Here is a 13982-nt window from a genome sequence, read left to right as displayed (position 1 = left end):
AGCTAGGCCTATGGGAGCAAAGCCACAAACCAAGTCCACCTGCAAAAGCCCATGAATTCAAGTCGTGCATAAGCACAATCTTTTTCTCTTTCCAATGAAAGTATTGCTTTAATGAGTGTTTCAATAGGACTATGCTCCCACTGGACTGCACACCCCAATCCAAAAATTTAACAAGGTCCCCACAGAAGTTTTTATGGGCCAAACACTGCTTCATAGTGATTTATTTTCTGAAAAATCTATGGAACACCAGATCTGTTGTTTCATCAAATTTATATCCCACCCTTTTTCTCTTGCAAGGAACCCAAGGAAACTTACATAGTGTTCTTCCTCTCTTCTCACAACCCTGTAAAGTAGGTTAGGTTAAGAGTCAGTGACTGACCCAAACTACATCCTTTCCGTCCTCTTGTTGGAGGGCTGCTGAACATACTATACGCTGGGGGTTTGGTTCATGTACCTCTGAAGAGTTGTACTGCTTCCACACATTGCTTTCTGTGTCTGTTGCATTCAGACTTTGTATTTTTATGAAGATTCTTCAAAGTACCTTCTGTGTAACCATATAAAGCACAATGCAGAAAGCTGCTTTGCCTTGTTGTATTTACAGGGCAAATTCAGAATAGACATGCTTCTTACCTTACATATTTTGGATCAAACAGCTTAGAGAGATCAAAGGTTTTCCAACTAATGTGTCAGGAAAATAAAACTAATTTTCTTAGAGCTATTAAGCACTAGTGAATTGCGACCATGCTGTGCAGCATGTTTCTCTTCTTAGAGCGTTTTCTCGAAGCATGGCTTGCCTGGGTTCCATGGAAAAGGAAACCATAGCAAAGTCTGCCAATACAGCTCAGGAAAGATGGAGGATTTCTTGGATTAAAGCAGCCAAGTTGGGAAGAATGCTCAGCTGGTAACCTTCTAGCATGCATAAAATCTGCCCAACATCATGCATCAGGAATTAGAAACCATAGTAATAGGCTACACAATCCCTGAAGTCAAGCTACTTTGGTGTATCCACACAAAAACGTGCTAAGACGTTCCAGCATGACAATCCCAATGTGAGTTTATCAACTTTCATTAATCTCAACAGATGTCAGACAGCTACACACAAAACTTTCTTCAAAGCCTAGTAGTGTGATGGCTTATCCAGAAGGCTAGGATGAACACAATCGACTCTAGGGCCACAAATGATTTAAGCAAAAGTGGCAATGTACACAAAAAAATTTATTCGGGGAGATCATAGTTGAAAGAGCAAGGCAGTGTCTGAGAAGGAAACTGAAAAAGACATACCCAACTGTGAATTTTCTAGAGTTTGGTGTACTCTAGAATGAATGTGAGATTCAAAGGATTAAATGGCATAAATGAAAAAAGAAGTTGAGACTGGGAATCTGTGCTTCTGAAAAAGCTGGGAACAGAAGACTGAGGTTCAATCATGAAGCAAGTCTCAGTCAAGGATAAGTTATATGGTCTGCAGACCCTGAACAAAACAGGAAAGACAATGAAATCTTCCACATCCCTATTCCTTAAAGGGAGGCCAGGACCATGTGTGGGGCACAGTGTCCCAACAGCCTCCATCCCCATCCTATGGCAGCCACAGGGCGGGGGAGGAAGCCACTGGTGCCTAGAAGCTCTGAGATGGGCAGGAGGGCACTGAGACAGCAGAGGAGGAGGAGGAGGAGGAGGAGGAGGAGGAGGACATTTCCCAAGACTGAGGACTTAACTACAAATAGACAAACTACACGGACTGCTTTTGTTGAAGCCTGTGGATGGTAGCATAAAGTAAGGTTGCTTACCTGTAACCGACATGCTTCGAGTGGTCACCTGTGCATTCACATATATAGGCTCTGCACAGGGCTTGTTGGAAAGATTTTCCTAGCTAAACTCATTCAGGCAGGAGCCAGTGGGTAGGTTGTGTGAATGCACAGAAGACCACTTGAAGAACCTCAGTTACAGATAAGTAACCGTACTTCCTTCTTCGTGATCTCTGTGCATCACTCACATGGGCGATGAGAGAGCTTACCTCAAAATGGAGGGAGGCTGATGTCGCCAGCTGAGGACCACCAAGTGGACAGTTTAGCCAAAGGAGCAATCTTGCCTGACGTGGACACTGAGCTAGTAGTGCCGGAGGAAGGCAGATGGAGTGGACCACACTGCTGCTCTGCAGAAGTCCTGCAGTAGGATGCTGGCATGCAGTGCCAAAGATGTCACCATAACTCTGGTAGAAAGTGCCCTTGGTCATTCAGAGAGGTGCAGCCCAGCCCACTGGTAGGCCAGTTTGATGGTTTCAGTGAGCCAGTGAGTGAGTCACTGGGGGCTGATGGGTTTACCTCTGGACCATTCACCCGATATGCAACAAAAGGTCACTGGGACTCTTGGAAGGGTTCAGTATGGGACCGATGCCAGCACCCTATGCATACCCAGGGCTGATTCCACTGGGGTGGATGGTGTTGAAGAGCATGTTGCGAATACACTTTCTTGGTGCAGGTGGAATCATGACCTGACCTTCAGGAGGAACGTGTGGACAGGTCGCAGAACTGCCTTGTCCTTATGGAAAATAAGGAACAATGGATCGATGCACAACGTACAAAGTTCATTTGCCCACCTGACAGAAGTGATCGCCACCAGAAATGAAGACGTAAGTCCATGGTGGTCAAAGGCTTGAAAGGAAACTTCATAAGAGCCTGCAGGACCCCCAAGAGGCTCCATTCCAGCACAAAGGAACAGGTTGTGTAGACCTCTAAGAAACTGACAGGACAGAGGATGCAAGAAAATGGAGAAACCATTGACTGTCTCATGAAAGGAAGAGATATGTTGCCAGATATACTCTGATGGAGGATGGTTTCAGGCCTCTGGTGTGGAGCGTGTGGAAGAAGCTGATGATCTGTTACATGGATGTCTGATGTGGATTGAAGGCTTCTTTCCAGACAAAGGCTGTAAAGTTGCTCCATTTGGCTTTGCATCCAGGATTACTTGTATTTTCCAGGAACAGAGAAGGTTCTCCCATCTACCAAGCAATCCATCATGCCATTGTACAGATGGTCCCAGTGTCCAGGTGAAGGACCATCCCTCGGCCCTGAGAGATGATGTCTGGTCTTATTGAAAGACGGATGAACTTGCAGCTGGACAGGCGGAGAAGGTGAGCAAACAATGCCTGATGGGGCCATCACAGAGTGATGAGAATGCAGGAGTGCCCTCTCTCCTGATCTTGGTTAGCATCCTGGTGATCAATGGAAATGGCAGGAACAGGTAGAACAAGGTTCCTTCTCAGTGAAGAAGGAAAGTATCTTCCATTGAACCCTGGCTGATCTCAGTCCAGGAGCATTCCATGTAAGTTGGAGTGGCAAAAAAGTCCACAGACAGGGTTCCCCAAGTCTCCATTCACGGGTTCTCCTGGGCTTCCTGCTGAGGGCATCTGCCATGATGTTGTTGGTCCTGGCCAAGTGGATGGCCAGGACAGTAATTTCCAGGCACCAGCCCCAGATCTACAGTATGAGACAGGTTGGGGATGAAGATTATGTGCCGCCTTGCTTGTTCAGGTAGAACACCACTGCAGTGTTGTCCAAAGTGACCCAAACGTGTTTGCCCCGAGGAGGAGCTGGAAAGTGATCAGTGCTTTCTAGGCGGCAAGGAGCTCCAGGTAGTTGATACGTTCCCTCCAGTCCCACAGTCCCTGAGTCCTTCCTCTAGCACAGCACACCTCCCATCCCAGACATGACACATCTGTCGTCAGAGTCAGGTCCCATTCCTTGGGTGTGAAGGCAACCCTGTCTGCCAGTCTGTGTTGGCGGGTCCACAAGGAGAGGCTTGCTAGAGCTGAACACCAGGCGCTTCCGGATCAAATGAACCAGAGTTCCAGTGGCCACATCTATATCCTTGCAACCCGGACAATCATGACCATCACTGCTTTAAGCCCCAGGAATTGTTGCACTCACCTCACCATCATCCTGGGCACAACCTGGATCTGTGAAGCTATCCACAGCTTCCACTGCTGTGAGCAGTCCCCTGGAAGGTATGTCTGTGCCATTATGGAGTCTAGCCTCACTCCAACTAGGAGGGGAAAAGCACAGATTTCTTGGTGTTAATGCACACCCCAGTTTGCATGTGTCCCAGATGGAGCCCAAGAGATCTTCCTGGAATGGGGCAACCAGAAGCCAGTCATCCAGGTAATGGAAAACCTGCATTCCAGATGTCTTCAGGCAAAGAAGATATCAAGTCATCATAGATCGGCAGCTGGTCTGAATAGGACACATAATCAGCAGGATCCAACAACAACAAATGGTCAGATGGTGAGGAAGGCTGTCAAGGCAGGGTAGACCTTGTGTGCACAGGCACAGGAACCGGCAGCTGGATCGCACAGGATCACAGGAACCAGAAACTGAGCTGCAGGAACAGACACTCATGGTACCCCTGTGCAATAGGGCGAGAGCCCCACTGGTAATATCGTGGATCTGTGGGTCTCCACTCCCAAGGGTGATTGCGGTAGTGAGAGTTTGTTGGTGGCAGCAGCACCCAGCAGGGCTCCTGGTTCCTGGTTGGCAGTGAAGACCTGGACCATTCCAAAAGCTGACACCACATGCTGGTGCTGGAGAAAAGGCACCATGTGAAGACCCAGGACCTGGGCTTGGTGGTAGCATCAAGGGCTGCTGCTCCTGGTGCAGGGAGTACAGGTGGAGAGAGAGGTGGCAGGCTGGCCAGAGTTCAGGGTGGTGAATCGTGTATCTCCCCTTTGGAAGAAAGGGAACCACACGGCTGGCTCAGCCCAAACTGTCAAGGGGACTGACAGAGGCACTTCTGCAGGAACCAGTGCAGAAACTCCAGCAGGAAGAACTGGCAGCACAGGCATGAGTGTCTGCACAGATGACACCAGAGGTGCATGACATCAAGCCCATTTCTTGGGCTTCTCCTTGCCCTTCCTGGCCACCATTTTCTTGGCATCTGACACCTTACAGGCCCTCTTAGCCCCCTTCTTCACCCTCTCCTTTTTGGATGCTGCCCAACATGGGTGGCACAGTGGGAGTGGCTGTTGGAGCCCCAGCAGCTGCCAAAGGAGGGTGAGAAGCAGGAGTCTCCTGCAAGGTCGAAGGCACTCCAGTGGGATCACCATGACCAAGTCAAAGACCATAAGGGCACAGCTCCCCACCTCCGATTTCAGCTGGCCCACTTCTAAACTGACTTTTAAACCAAGAGGCATTTCATATTTTTTTTCTAGAAAGGCAGCTGCGATAGTTTGCTGCAGGCAAAAGAGCAAGGACCCATGGTACCAGAAAGGCCTGACTCACATGCTCTAGCCTCCCTGCCCCACTTTTGCCCTTTGTGTCCCCCAAAGTGGTAGTGCTTGCAATTTAAACGGCGCGGAGGAGGCAGCTGCACCAGCAGCAACAGCACGAACACTCGCAGTGCAGAGCTGCATGAATTCCGAAAGCAGGAAGTATGAGGCTGAGGGTCATTTTCTCCCCATCACTGTTTCGGCTTAGGTCTTGCACCATTATGCCCAAACATGTCGGGTTTACCTTACACCTGACTGCCGTGCTGGTGGAAATGGCAGCATGCCATGTTGGTAAGGCAGTAAAGGCAGCCAGGGAGGCACTGCAGTGAGCTGTGGGAAGGGGGACAGGGAAACCTTCACTCAAACAGCAGGTGAAATAGAACAGCTGGGAAACAGTGAATGGTCAAGGTCACGCACGGACCCTGCAAGACTGTGAGCATCACTGATGCCATGCAGGCACCGTTTTCTGCCCCACAATGCCACTTGGAAGAGTAACATTATGTGTTGACGGGCTGAGCTGCGATGGACTCCTTTCTGCCACCATTTTGTGACTGGTTCAGCCTGGCCCCCGCGGCTGTTTCTTGCCCTGTAGCACTGCCAGGTTTGTGACTTGCCCCACTCTACATGCGATAAATGTGATGGTGGGTCTCAGTAACTATGAACCCTCTCAGGGGAGCCCAAGGTGTGTGGGTTGTGGGTGTGTGTGTGAAAACTGAATTACCTCTCTAGTTTGACCACTGTTACAAAGACAGAGTTTAATAAGCTGGCCACAAAATTTAGGTGTCAAATACATTTTTTTAAATAAATTTTATTAAGATTTTTAAACTAACACTAAAAACATCAATCATCAAATACATCTGACGTACTGGGTCAGCCCCCTACTCATATTTTTTAACATTCCATAGCCATGTTTAAATCCATTTATGATAGCTTAAAATCATATTTAAATCTAAGCCAAGTCCCGTTTCTCTAGCCAATAACAGTGTCAAATACATTACTTGACCAAAAAAATTCATTCTCCATCTTCCAAGAAGCTGTTTTGCACTAGGAAAGAATAGCATGCATTTATTGTCATGATCTAAGGAGACAAAGCAAAAGAAGCAGCAAGCACTTGTTCTGAATTTTGCTCTTTCCACTACTTGAATAATAAAGATCATTTGTCAGAGAATTTGCAAGACTTCATCCAACAGCACCAAGCACAAGCTCACCTTCTGCAGGCTGACTATGCTAGGATGCCAACAGGACTATGAAGTACATTTCTGCAACTGCTGCTTACAAATATCCACCTTTTAATCAGATTTAAACTCTCTTTCTCCAGTGTAAGAGGACTGTACAGTATTCACAGACCTATTTGCATAATCACCTGACAGAGGCAACTCAGACCTACAGGGGCTTTTATCTGCAATTGCTGTTTTCTTTAATGGGCATGCTTTCAAGTGTTGCCAACAGTGCCGAAAGCACACAGAGAGATGCTTCTTAAAGTACGTATTAGTCCACATTAAAATAATGTGCTATTCAGTTTGCTAAAGAAGTAAGTTCTGCCACTAAATTACTGTCTTAATATGAAAAGTAAATAAGATCTAGCATGCTGCCCATACAGCATGAAAAATACAGGTAGAAAGAATGTTGGTCTATTGTGAGGCATTTTGCTTTTGAAAAATCCACATAACGGTATGCATCAACACACACATACTGTAGTGATGGAGCACATTATCATAAAATATTTATAAAAACTGCATTTTTTTCAGACAAGATTTCTATTGGTGTCAAACTTCATGTTCAATGTTCATTACCTGAAATGGTCTAAAATGTCAGGAATGAGACAGCTAGTCTTAGCACTAGAAGTATTCAGTATTCAGACGGTTAGTGCAGGAGATTTAGAACAATTGGAGAGAGCTGGCAGTCAAAATAATCTCTTCAAAGCAATACCATGTCATGAATAAAAATCATCCATAGTAAAATTTCACTCAAAGGGGAAAGCCTATATTTCTGAAAACTCTCAAAAGATAAAGTAAGCAATGTAATTCATGTACTTACCCACTACAACCAATGACTTTATTATAAAGGTAAGAGGGAAGCCCTTTCAGGTGAACATTGTTATCCATATAAACATATTGCAGTTCTCGGGAACGACCTAAATCTGGATTTAAGAGGGGAAAAAAGAAAATAAATTAACTTTCTTGCCAGAGATATCTGAAACAATTAAAAACTCTACTGGGCTCTGTGTGAGTGAATACATCAATAAAAACCCTTATTAGCAAGATACGTAAAAGTTATACAAAATAAGAAAAATGTTATTAAAAAAAAATTAATCCTGAAGTCAATCCCCTTCCACATTTCACATGTACTGTTTTGATACATTATATGAGTCACACAACGTGGTGGAAAAAGGGATGATACAAGATTTCAGTTCTACGTAATTCTTTTAGATGAGTTGCCAAGTCTGTTTCAGTAAGTAAGCTTGTTTGATTCCAAGACAAACAATTATGATACTAGAGATAAAAGAAAAAAGTATCTTCCTGCACATGTTATGATTAAATTGCTCTTGTTATTGGGGAAAAAAGAGACTATTCATCTGCCTGTCAGGGCCATCATGCCAAGCCTGTAAGACCAAAACAAGTAAGACTTGACATGTACGCTAAGAGACCACGGGAGTGTGTATCTCGCGGTTATTTTGTTCATAAAATGCATTATTTAAAATTTAAATATAAGCCTGAGGTATTGTCAGTCATTAAGTGGCAAACTAACCTCATCAGCTTGGTCGATACAATGTAAAGTCAGACAGAAGGAACCTGAGCAAGAGTTATACGCCTGTCCCATCTGAAGAATGAAATTTTGCCATGGGCTCAGAAAATCCTTTTGCAAGGTGCTCAACTTCGATTTGAACAAACAAAACTTTGGGGTGCCATTTCCATTCAGCCAGCTGACCGTATGCCAGCAATTCTGACATGGTCCACAATCAGCTGGGGAGTAAGGAACCAATGAATGATTTCACCATGACTTCGATGCAGAGTATTTCTCCAATTTAAGCATGGCCCAGTGACCAGAGTTTACAACTAAGACTGGGGAGGTACCTATCTAAATCCTTATTCTGCATGAGCCAGTCACTCTTTCTCAGTCTAGGCTATCCCAAAGGCTTGTTGTGAGAATAAAGTAGGGCGAGCTGAACCATGTATACCTGCCTAAACTCCTTGGAGGAAAGCCAGGGTAAAAATGCAATAAATAGATATAGTCCTGCCTGAATGCTGATTTATAGTTACAGCAGGTGGCCTGCTCAGAGTGTCATGGCCTTTGGAGATGGCCTACAGCCAAGCTGGCTGGTGATGATATGAATTACAGTCTAACACACCTGGAGGGCACCCACCCTATCTGGTGAGTTTTTGCAATATATACTGCCCCTGCTGGCGTTTGTTCATGGCTCTTTTTCTGTTTCATTTAAGCTGCTGTTTTCGTTGGTGATGAAATTATTTTTGTTTTTAAGTCCTCCCCTTCTATGTCACTAAGGAGAATTTGCAGATACAAACCCTAGGGAAGTTAAGAAACACATGGACACATGCAAGCAAGATCAGTATACTTGCTGCATTAGGACGTGCTCCTTTCCCATCTGGACGGTCTGCCAACAGACTACAAGTAGTGTCAAGCCAAACCACACAAGCTTTTCTAAATGTTCAGTAGTTGCTGATGTGAGTGGCTCTTACCACTTTCTGATGCCATTAAGATTTAAGCATCTGATCAAATGCTCTTTGCTGAACACATTCCTTCTCATGAAGTAAGGAAGTTGTCCATCAGAAGATACAAAGGTTGTTTTCATATGGCTTTTTAAGGCTCTGTAGTTTGGCTAAAACATTTCCACTTTCCTCTGCTAGAGTAAGAGATCAAAGCTTTCCTTCTAGAAGTGACCAAATGGTATGAGTCCTGAACAAACCCCAATTCAAGGATTTTGTTTTGCTTTGTTTTTAACCTGAAGGCACTGGCATATGCATTCCACATGGCTGAAGATGAAACAAAAGTTTGTATGTTTAACCCTACTGTGAAAGTAGGCAGACAGGAAAGTTATAAACTGTGGGTCAATAAAATCATCTTTTTATCATATTTTGGGAGTACTAGACCCACTCTAACAGAACTAATGGCATATCAATTCTGAATCAAGTAGTACAATAGAAAGTATTGACTATAATAAATAAGCAACATCACTCTCAAATGTCATGCTGCACAAAAGCCTGCTACTCTTTCACTATATTAAGCATTTAATTTATTTTTAACATATCCCATCTTTTATCAAATCAACCTCAAGGTGGATTCCTATATAAAATACAATACAAAACAGAAAACAAGCAATTTAGACCGACTGATAAAACAGCACAACCAGCAGGAGCCATAATAGTTCTTGGTTGACTTTGCTTGCCTCTACTGGATGGGCTCTACTGGAAGAATGAAAAGAAGGTTATTTGGGTTCAACAGGTAGTGAAGTGAACTCTGCCAATGTCCAAAAAAACAGGATAGTTTCTTGGAGCCACACCAAGCTGTTATTGTCTTCAGAATGTTAGGAAGAGCACAGAGATAATTGTCTTGAAGCTGCCTTTCCCAGTAATTCTGTGGGAAAGGACTGCTTTTGCTGTGAGAATGAGACTGTTGGCCTCACTAACCCAGCTTCGTCCCTTCTATGGTCCCAGAAAGGGAGCTTAGAGCCCATGTATACTGACAGCTTCTGAAACTGGGATTGGGGGCGGGGGCAGAGCAGGGGGGGCTATGGCAAGACTCTGTGTTTTGATATGGCAGACTCTGTATTTTGTTCTTGATTTTGAGAGAAGGATTGATGTATTGCTTGTCCAAGCAACTCTGGAGGCCCAAGAACCATCTCTTGGCCTATTCAGGGAACTCATGAGGCCCCAGGAACAGGGAATGCTGCTTGTTTATATTCTGCACCCATATGCCATCACTCTATGCAATAAACTGTGCATCATCTTTGACAGTGGTGGTTTTGTTTGCCCGTAACTATTCTTGAATTGAAAGTGAGGCATTTTCACCCAGACTCTAATGTTCTTTTCTTTCAGTCAATCTAGCAACATTTAGCTGTTTTTTGGGAGAAGGAAAATATACACAAAATTCATGCTTTATTTTTCCCTGTCCAGAAAAAAAAATAGCTAGATAGGTTGAAGGATAAGAACCCTAGAGGCTGGTTGAAGTGTCAGAACAAAGTTCTTGCAAAAGGGGTGGGGTGTACATTTCTCCTTTCTGGAATACCTATAGGCTGGAAGAAATGTGAAAAAGGTGGAGGGGACTGAGACAGTCAGGGAACAACTACAAATTAGGGTCATACCTGAAAGGGAGGGATACTTGCATCCCTCTCTGGGGGGAAAATCCTTTGCCGCTTAGCTTTTCAACTGATAGCTTGACAACTAGCAGCTATCAAGCACATGCAAAGCAAACAGCATGTAGTCTACTTGGTTCAATGTCTGTGGAAGCTGGACTTTGAGAATAGACCCTTACCAGGACACTGGGCAGCAATTTTGGTCCTTTGTAGCTGCCTACCTTTGAAGGACCAACATAAAACAATGGATTCTGCCAAAAATCAAGGGGTTTTTGTTCTCTGCTAACTATTTCCTGCAATCCACAATGGGATTGGTTGCCATTGTTTGAACATGACAATCCAGGATGGTTCAACAACCAGTATCAGAGGAAATTTGGGTGGCTGGCTGCTGTTGTACTCATGTCAAGACTGGTAATCACTGATGCCCTTTTCCTCTATGAAAATGCATATTATCTTTTCAAAGCCATTCAAAAGAGTGTTAGACAAAAAGTAGTGCTAGTAATGGTGACTGTTCCTACATTTAACAAATTCCATATTTTAATTATGTGTTCTGCGATGAAATATTTGCTTTTATTGGTTCTGAATCAGTCACCAGTCAGGTTCAGTTTAGGACCCTGGCTTCCCATATTATGAGATTTATTTATTTCTTTAAAGCTTTTCTATCCCATCCGACAACAACAGTCTTGGAACAGTACAATAAAAACGGACTAAAATAAAGCACAGCATCCAATAAATAAAACCCACATTAAAACCTACTCAACCTTAAAATAATGGGTGAATAAAAGGTTTTAGGCTGGTGCTGAAAGGAATAGAGTTAGCCAATATAGAGCTGGCACCAGGCAAACCTCTCTGGGGAGCACATTCCATAGCCGGGGTGCCGCCCTTCTCCAGATATCCTTCAAGGAGGGCTCCCGAAGAAGGACCTATGGACCAGATCTTAAGGGGCGGGGAAGTAAGGGAAGTAGACACTCCTAAGCCTTTCAGGGTTTCGTAGGTCATCACCATCACCTTAAATTGGGCTCTGACTTCAATTGACAGCCAGGGAAGATGGCAGAGAACTAGCTACATAGCTGGTGGTCCCTGTTAACATCCTGGCTGCTCTGTTCTGGACCAACCGAAGTATTTGGACTGTTTTCAAAGGCAGCCCCATGTAGAACTCATTACACTAGTCCAATTGGGAAGTTCCCAGAGCATGGGTCACTGTTGCTAGGCACTGCTCATCCAGGTAAGGATGCAGTTGATGGATCAGCTGAAGCTGAATGAAAGCGCTCCTCACCACTGCCACCACCTGAGACTCCAGGGACAGCTCAGGGTCGAGGAGCACTCCCAAACTGCATACTCTGTCCTTTAGGGGGAGTGCAACCCCATCCAGTACAGGGCTAAAATCACTTACCTGAAAGACTGAACTGCCTACCAATACGACCTCTGTCTTGTCTGGATTAAGTCTCAATTAATTGGCCCTCATCCAGCCCATCACCCTGGCCAGACACTGGTTAAGGACAGCCACTGCCTCACCTGGATTAGATGTGAAAGAGAGGTAGAGCTGGGTGTCATCTGCGTACTGATGACTCTGCAGCCCAAACCTCTGGATGACCTCTCCCAGCCATTTCATGTAGATGTTAAAGAGCATGGGGGATAAAAAGGAACCCCGTTGAACTCCCTGGCAAAGCTGCCATGGTGCAGAGCCAGAATCCCCCAGCATCACCTTCTGGAATCGACCAGTCAATTAGGATTGGAACCACTGCAAAGCAGTGCCTCCAACTCCCAACCCAGTCAGCCTATCCAGAAGAATACCATGGTCAATGGTATTGAAAGCTGCTGAGAGGTTCAAGAGAACCAAGAGGGACACTTCCCCTGTCCCTCTCCCTGCACAGGACATGATACAGGGCAACCAAGGCAGTTTCAGTTCCATCACCAGGCCTGAAACCAAATGGAAATGGATCCAGTTGGTCAGTTTCCTCCAAGAAAGCCTGGAGTTGCCCAGCCACCACCCACTCGAGTACCTTACCCAAGAATGGGATATTAGCCACCAGCCTATAATTGGTGGCTATCTCTGGGTCCAGGGTCGCCCTCTTCAGGATGGGCCTGATCACTGCCTCCTTCAAAAGGGTGAGGACCCTCCCCTCCCTCAGGGAAGCGTTAATGACCTCCTGGGCCCAGGTACATATCCCGTCTTTGCTTTGATGAGCAGCCACAAAGGGCAAAGGTTGAGCAACGAGGTGGTGGGTTGAGACTAGTCCAAGCACCATTAGTTTGCCCAATGTCAGGGGAATTATAAAGAAATGCCTAAAATCATTTCTATAACAAGAGATGCTGTGAGCAGTCAAACTAATAAATGTTGTGGCCATAAGATATATAATTTTGCCAGTCTAAATATATGAATTCATTCGTTTAAACTCAATCAGCACATTATTACACATCCAGAAACCACCAAGACTAATTTTGAAGCATGTTTTTTTCCTTTAAGCATGTGGGTTAATTTTTTTAATGCATTCAGTAGATATAATTGCAACCAGCCTGTGGAATCTATAAAACAGAACTGCAAACATGTGGAAAGACAACTTGTGTATGTACCTGTGACCATTTAAACCAGACTATGGTTAAAACCCTCTGTGAAGAAGTCTCTCCTACACAGGGCAAGAAAGGAGGGCTTTCATCAACACCAGTTGCCAGACTAGAAAGCTTTTCATGTATGTATAGCTCTTAAACCCAAGCCCACAGTCTGAATTTATTTTCTGAGACATAACTGACCCCTTCAGTAAAAGCTCGCCTTGAGGCTTCAATACTTATTCCAAAATGCAAAAACGGGATTGCCAGATTGTTTGCAGGACAGAAATTTTAAGGCATTACAATTAGCCTCTGTCAGTACAACCTGAAAGGAAGTAAAGAGGCACTACAACAGCTCAAAGCCACCTTAACCTTCTTTGCATTTAATGCCAGTTTCAACAGTCTCAACCATGTTGGTGTCAATGGAACAAGGAATGGCCAGAATAATATTATAGCGTAAGCATAATTTATTTTATTTTTATTTATTTATTAAAACATTTCTATGCCGCCCCATTCGCCGAAGCCTTGGGGCGGCTCACAACATAAGATAAAGTACAAAAATAACAATATAAAAATAACAATATAAAATAAATAACAATATAAAAGAAGTCGCCCTGGCCAGATAAAAGCAAATACTGTTAACAATTCAAATGATGCTTAAATAAAAAGGTCTTCGCCTGGCGCCGAAAAACAAATAACGACGGCGCCAGGTGGACCTCTCTGGGGAGTGCATTCCATAGATTGGGCGCCAATCCAATGAAAGCTCCGGGTCGAGCACTCCCAAGCTGCAGACCTTGTCCCTAAGAGGGAGTGCAACCCCATTCAGGACTAGGTCAAATCCACCCTCTCCGAAGCCCGATCCGCCAA

The 13982-nt window shown here is 44.6% G+C and overlaps 1 protein-coding gene across 8 annotated transcripts in view; it reads right to left on the bottom strand.

Annotated features, from left to right (window-relative positions):
• Positions 1-13982, bottom strand: part of LRRC28 (leucine rich repeat containing 28) — a 67143-nt gene that overhangs the window by 7155 nt on the left and 46006 nt on the right. For 6 of the 8 annotated variants that reach the window (XR_006416167.1, XM_044444991.1, XM_044444989.1 and 3 more), the window contains one exon: positions 7295-7397. Coding sequence is in view for 6 of the 8 variants with exons in the window: in XM_044444991.1 (XP_044300926.1) it covers positions 7295-7397 (103 nt within the window). In the remaining 2 variants the exon portion in view is untranslated. Of the gene's footprint in view, positions 1-315; positions 4039-6134; positions 6302-7294; positions 7398-13982 lie in introns of those variants that run through there. The other 2 variants (XR_006416166.1, XM_044444993.1) reach the window with 2 other exon arrangements.

The sequence above is a fragment of the Varanus komodoensis genome, unplaced genomic scaffold (genome assembly GCF_004798865.1).
Source record: "Varanus komodoensis strain SLA01 unplaced genomic scaffold, ASM479886v1 scaffold46_3, whole genome shotgun sequence".
Taxonomy (NCBI): Eukaryota; Metazoa; Chordata; class Lepidosauria; order Squamata; family Varanidae; genus Varanus; species Varanus komodoensis.
This window is presented reverse-complemented; position numbering and strand designations above follow the sequence as displayed.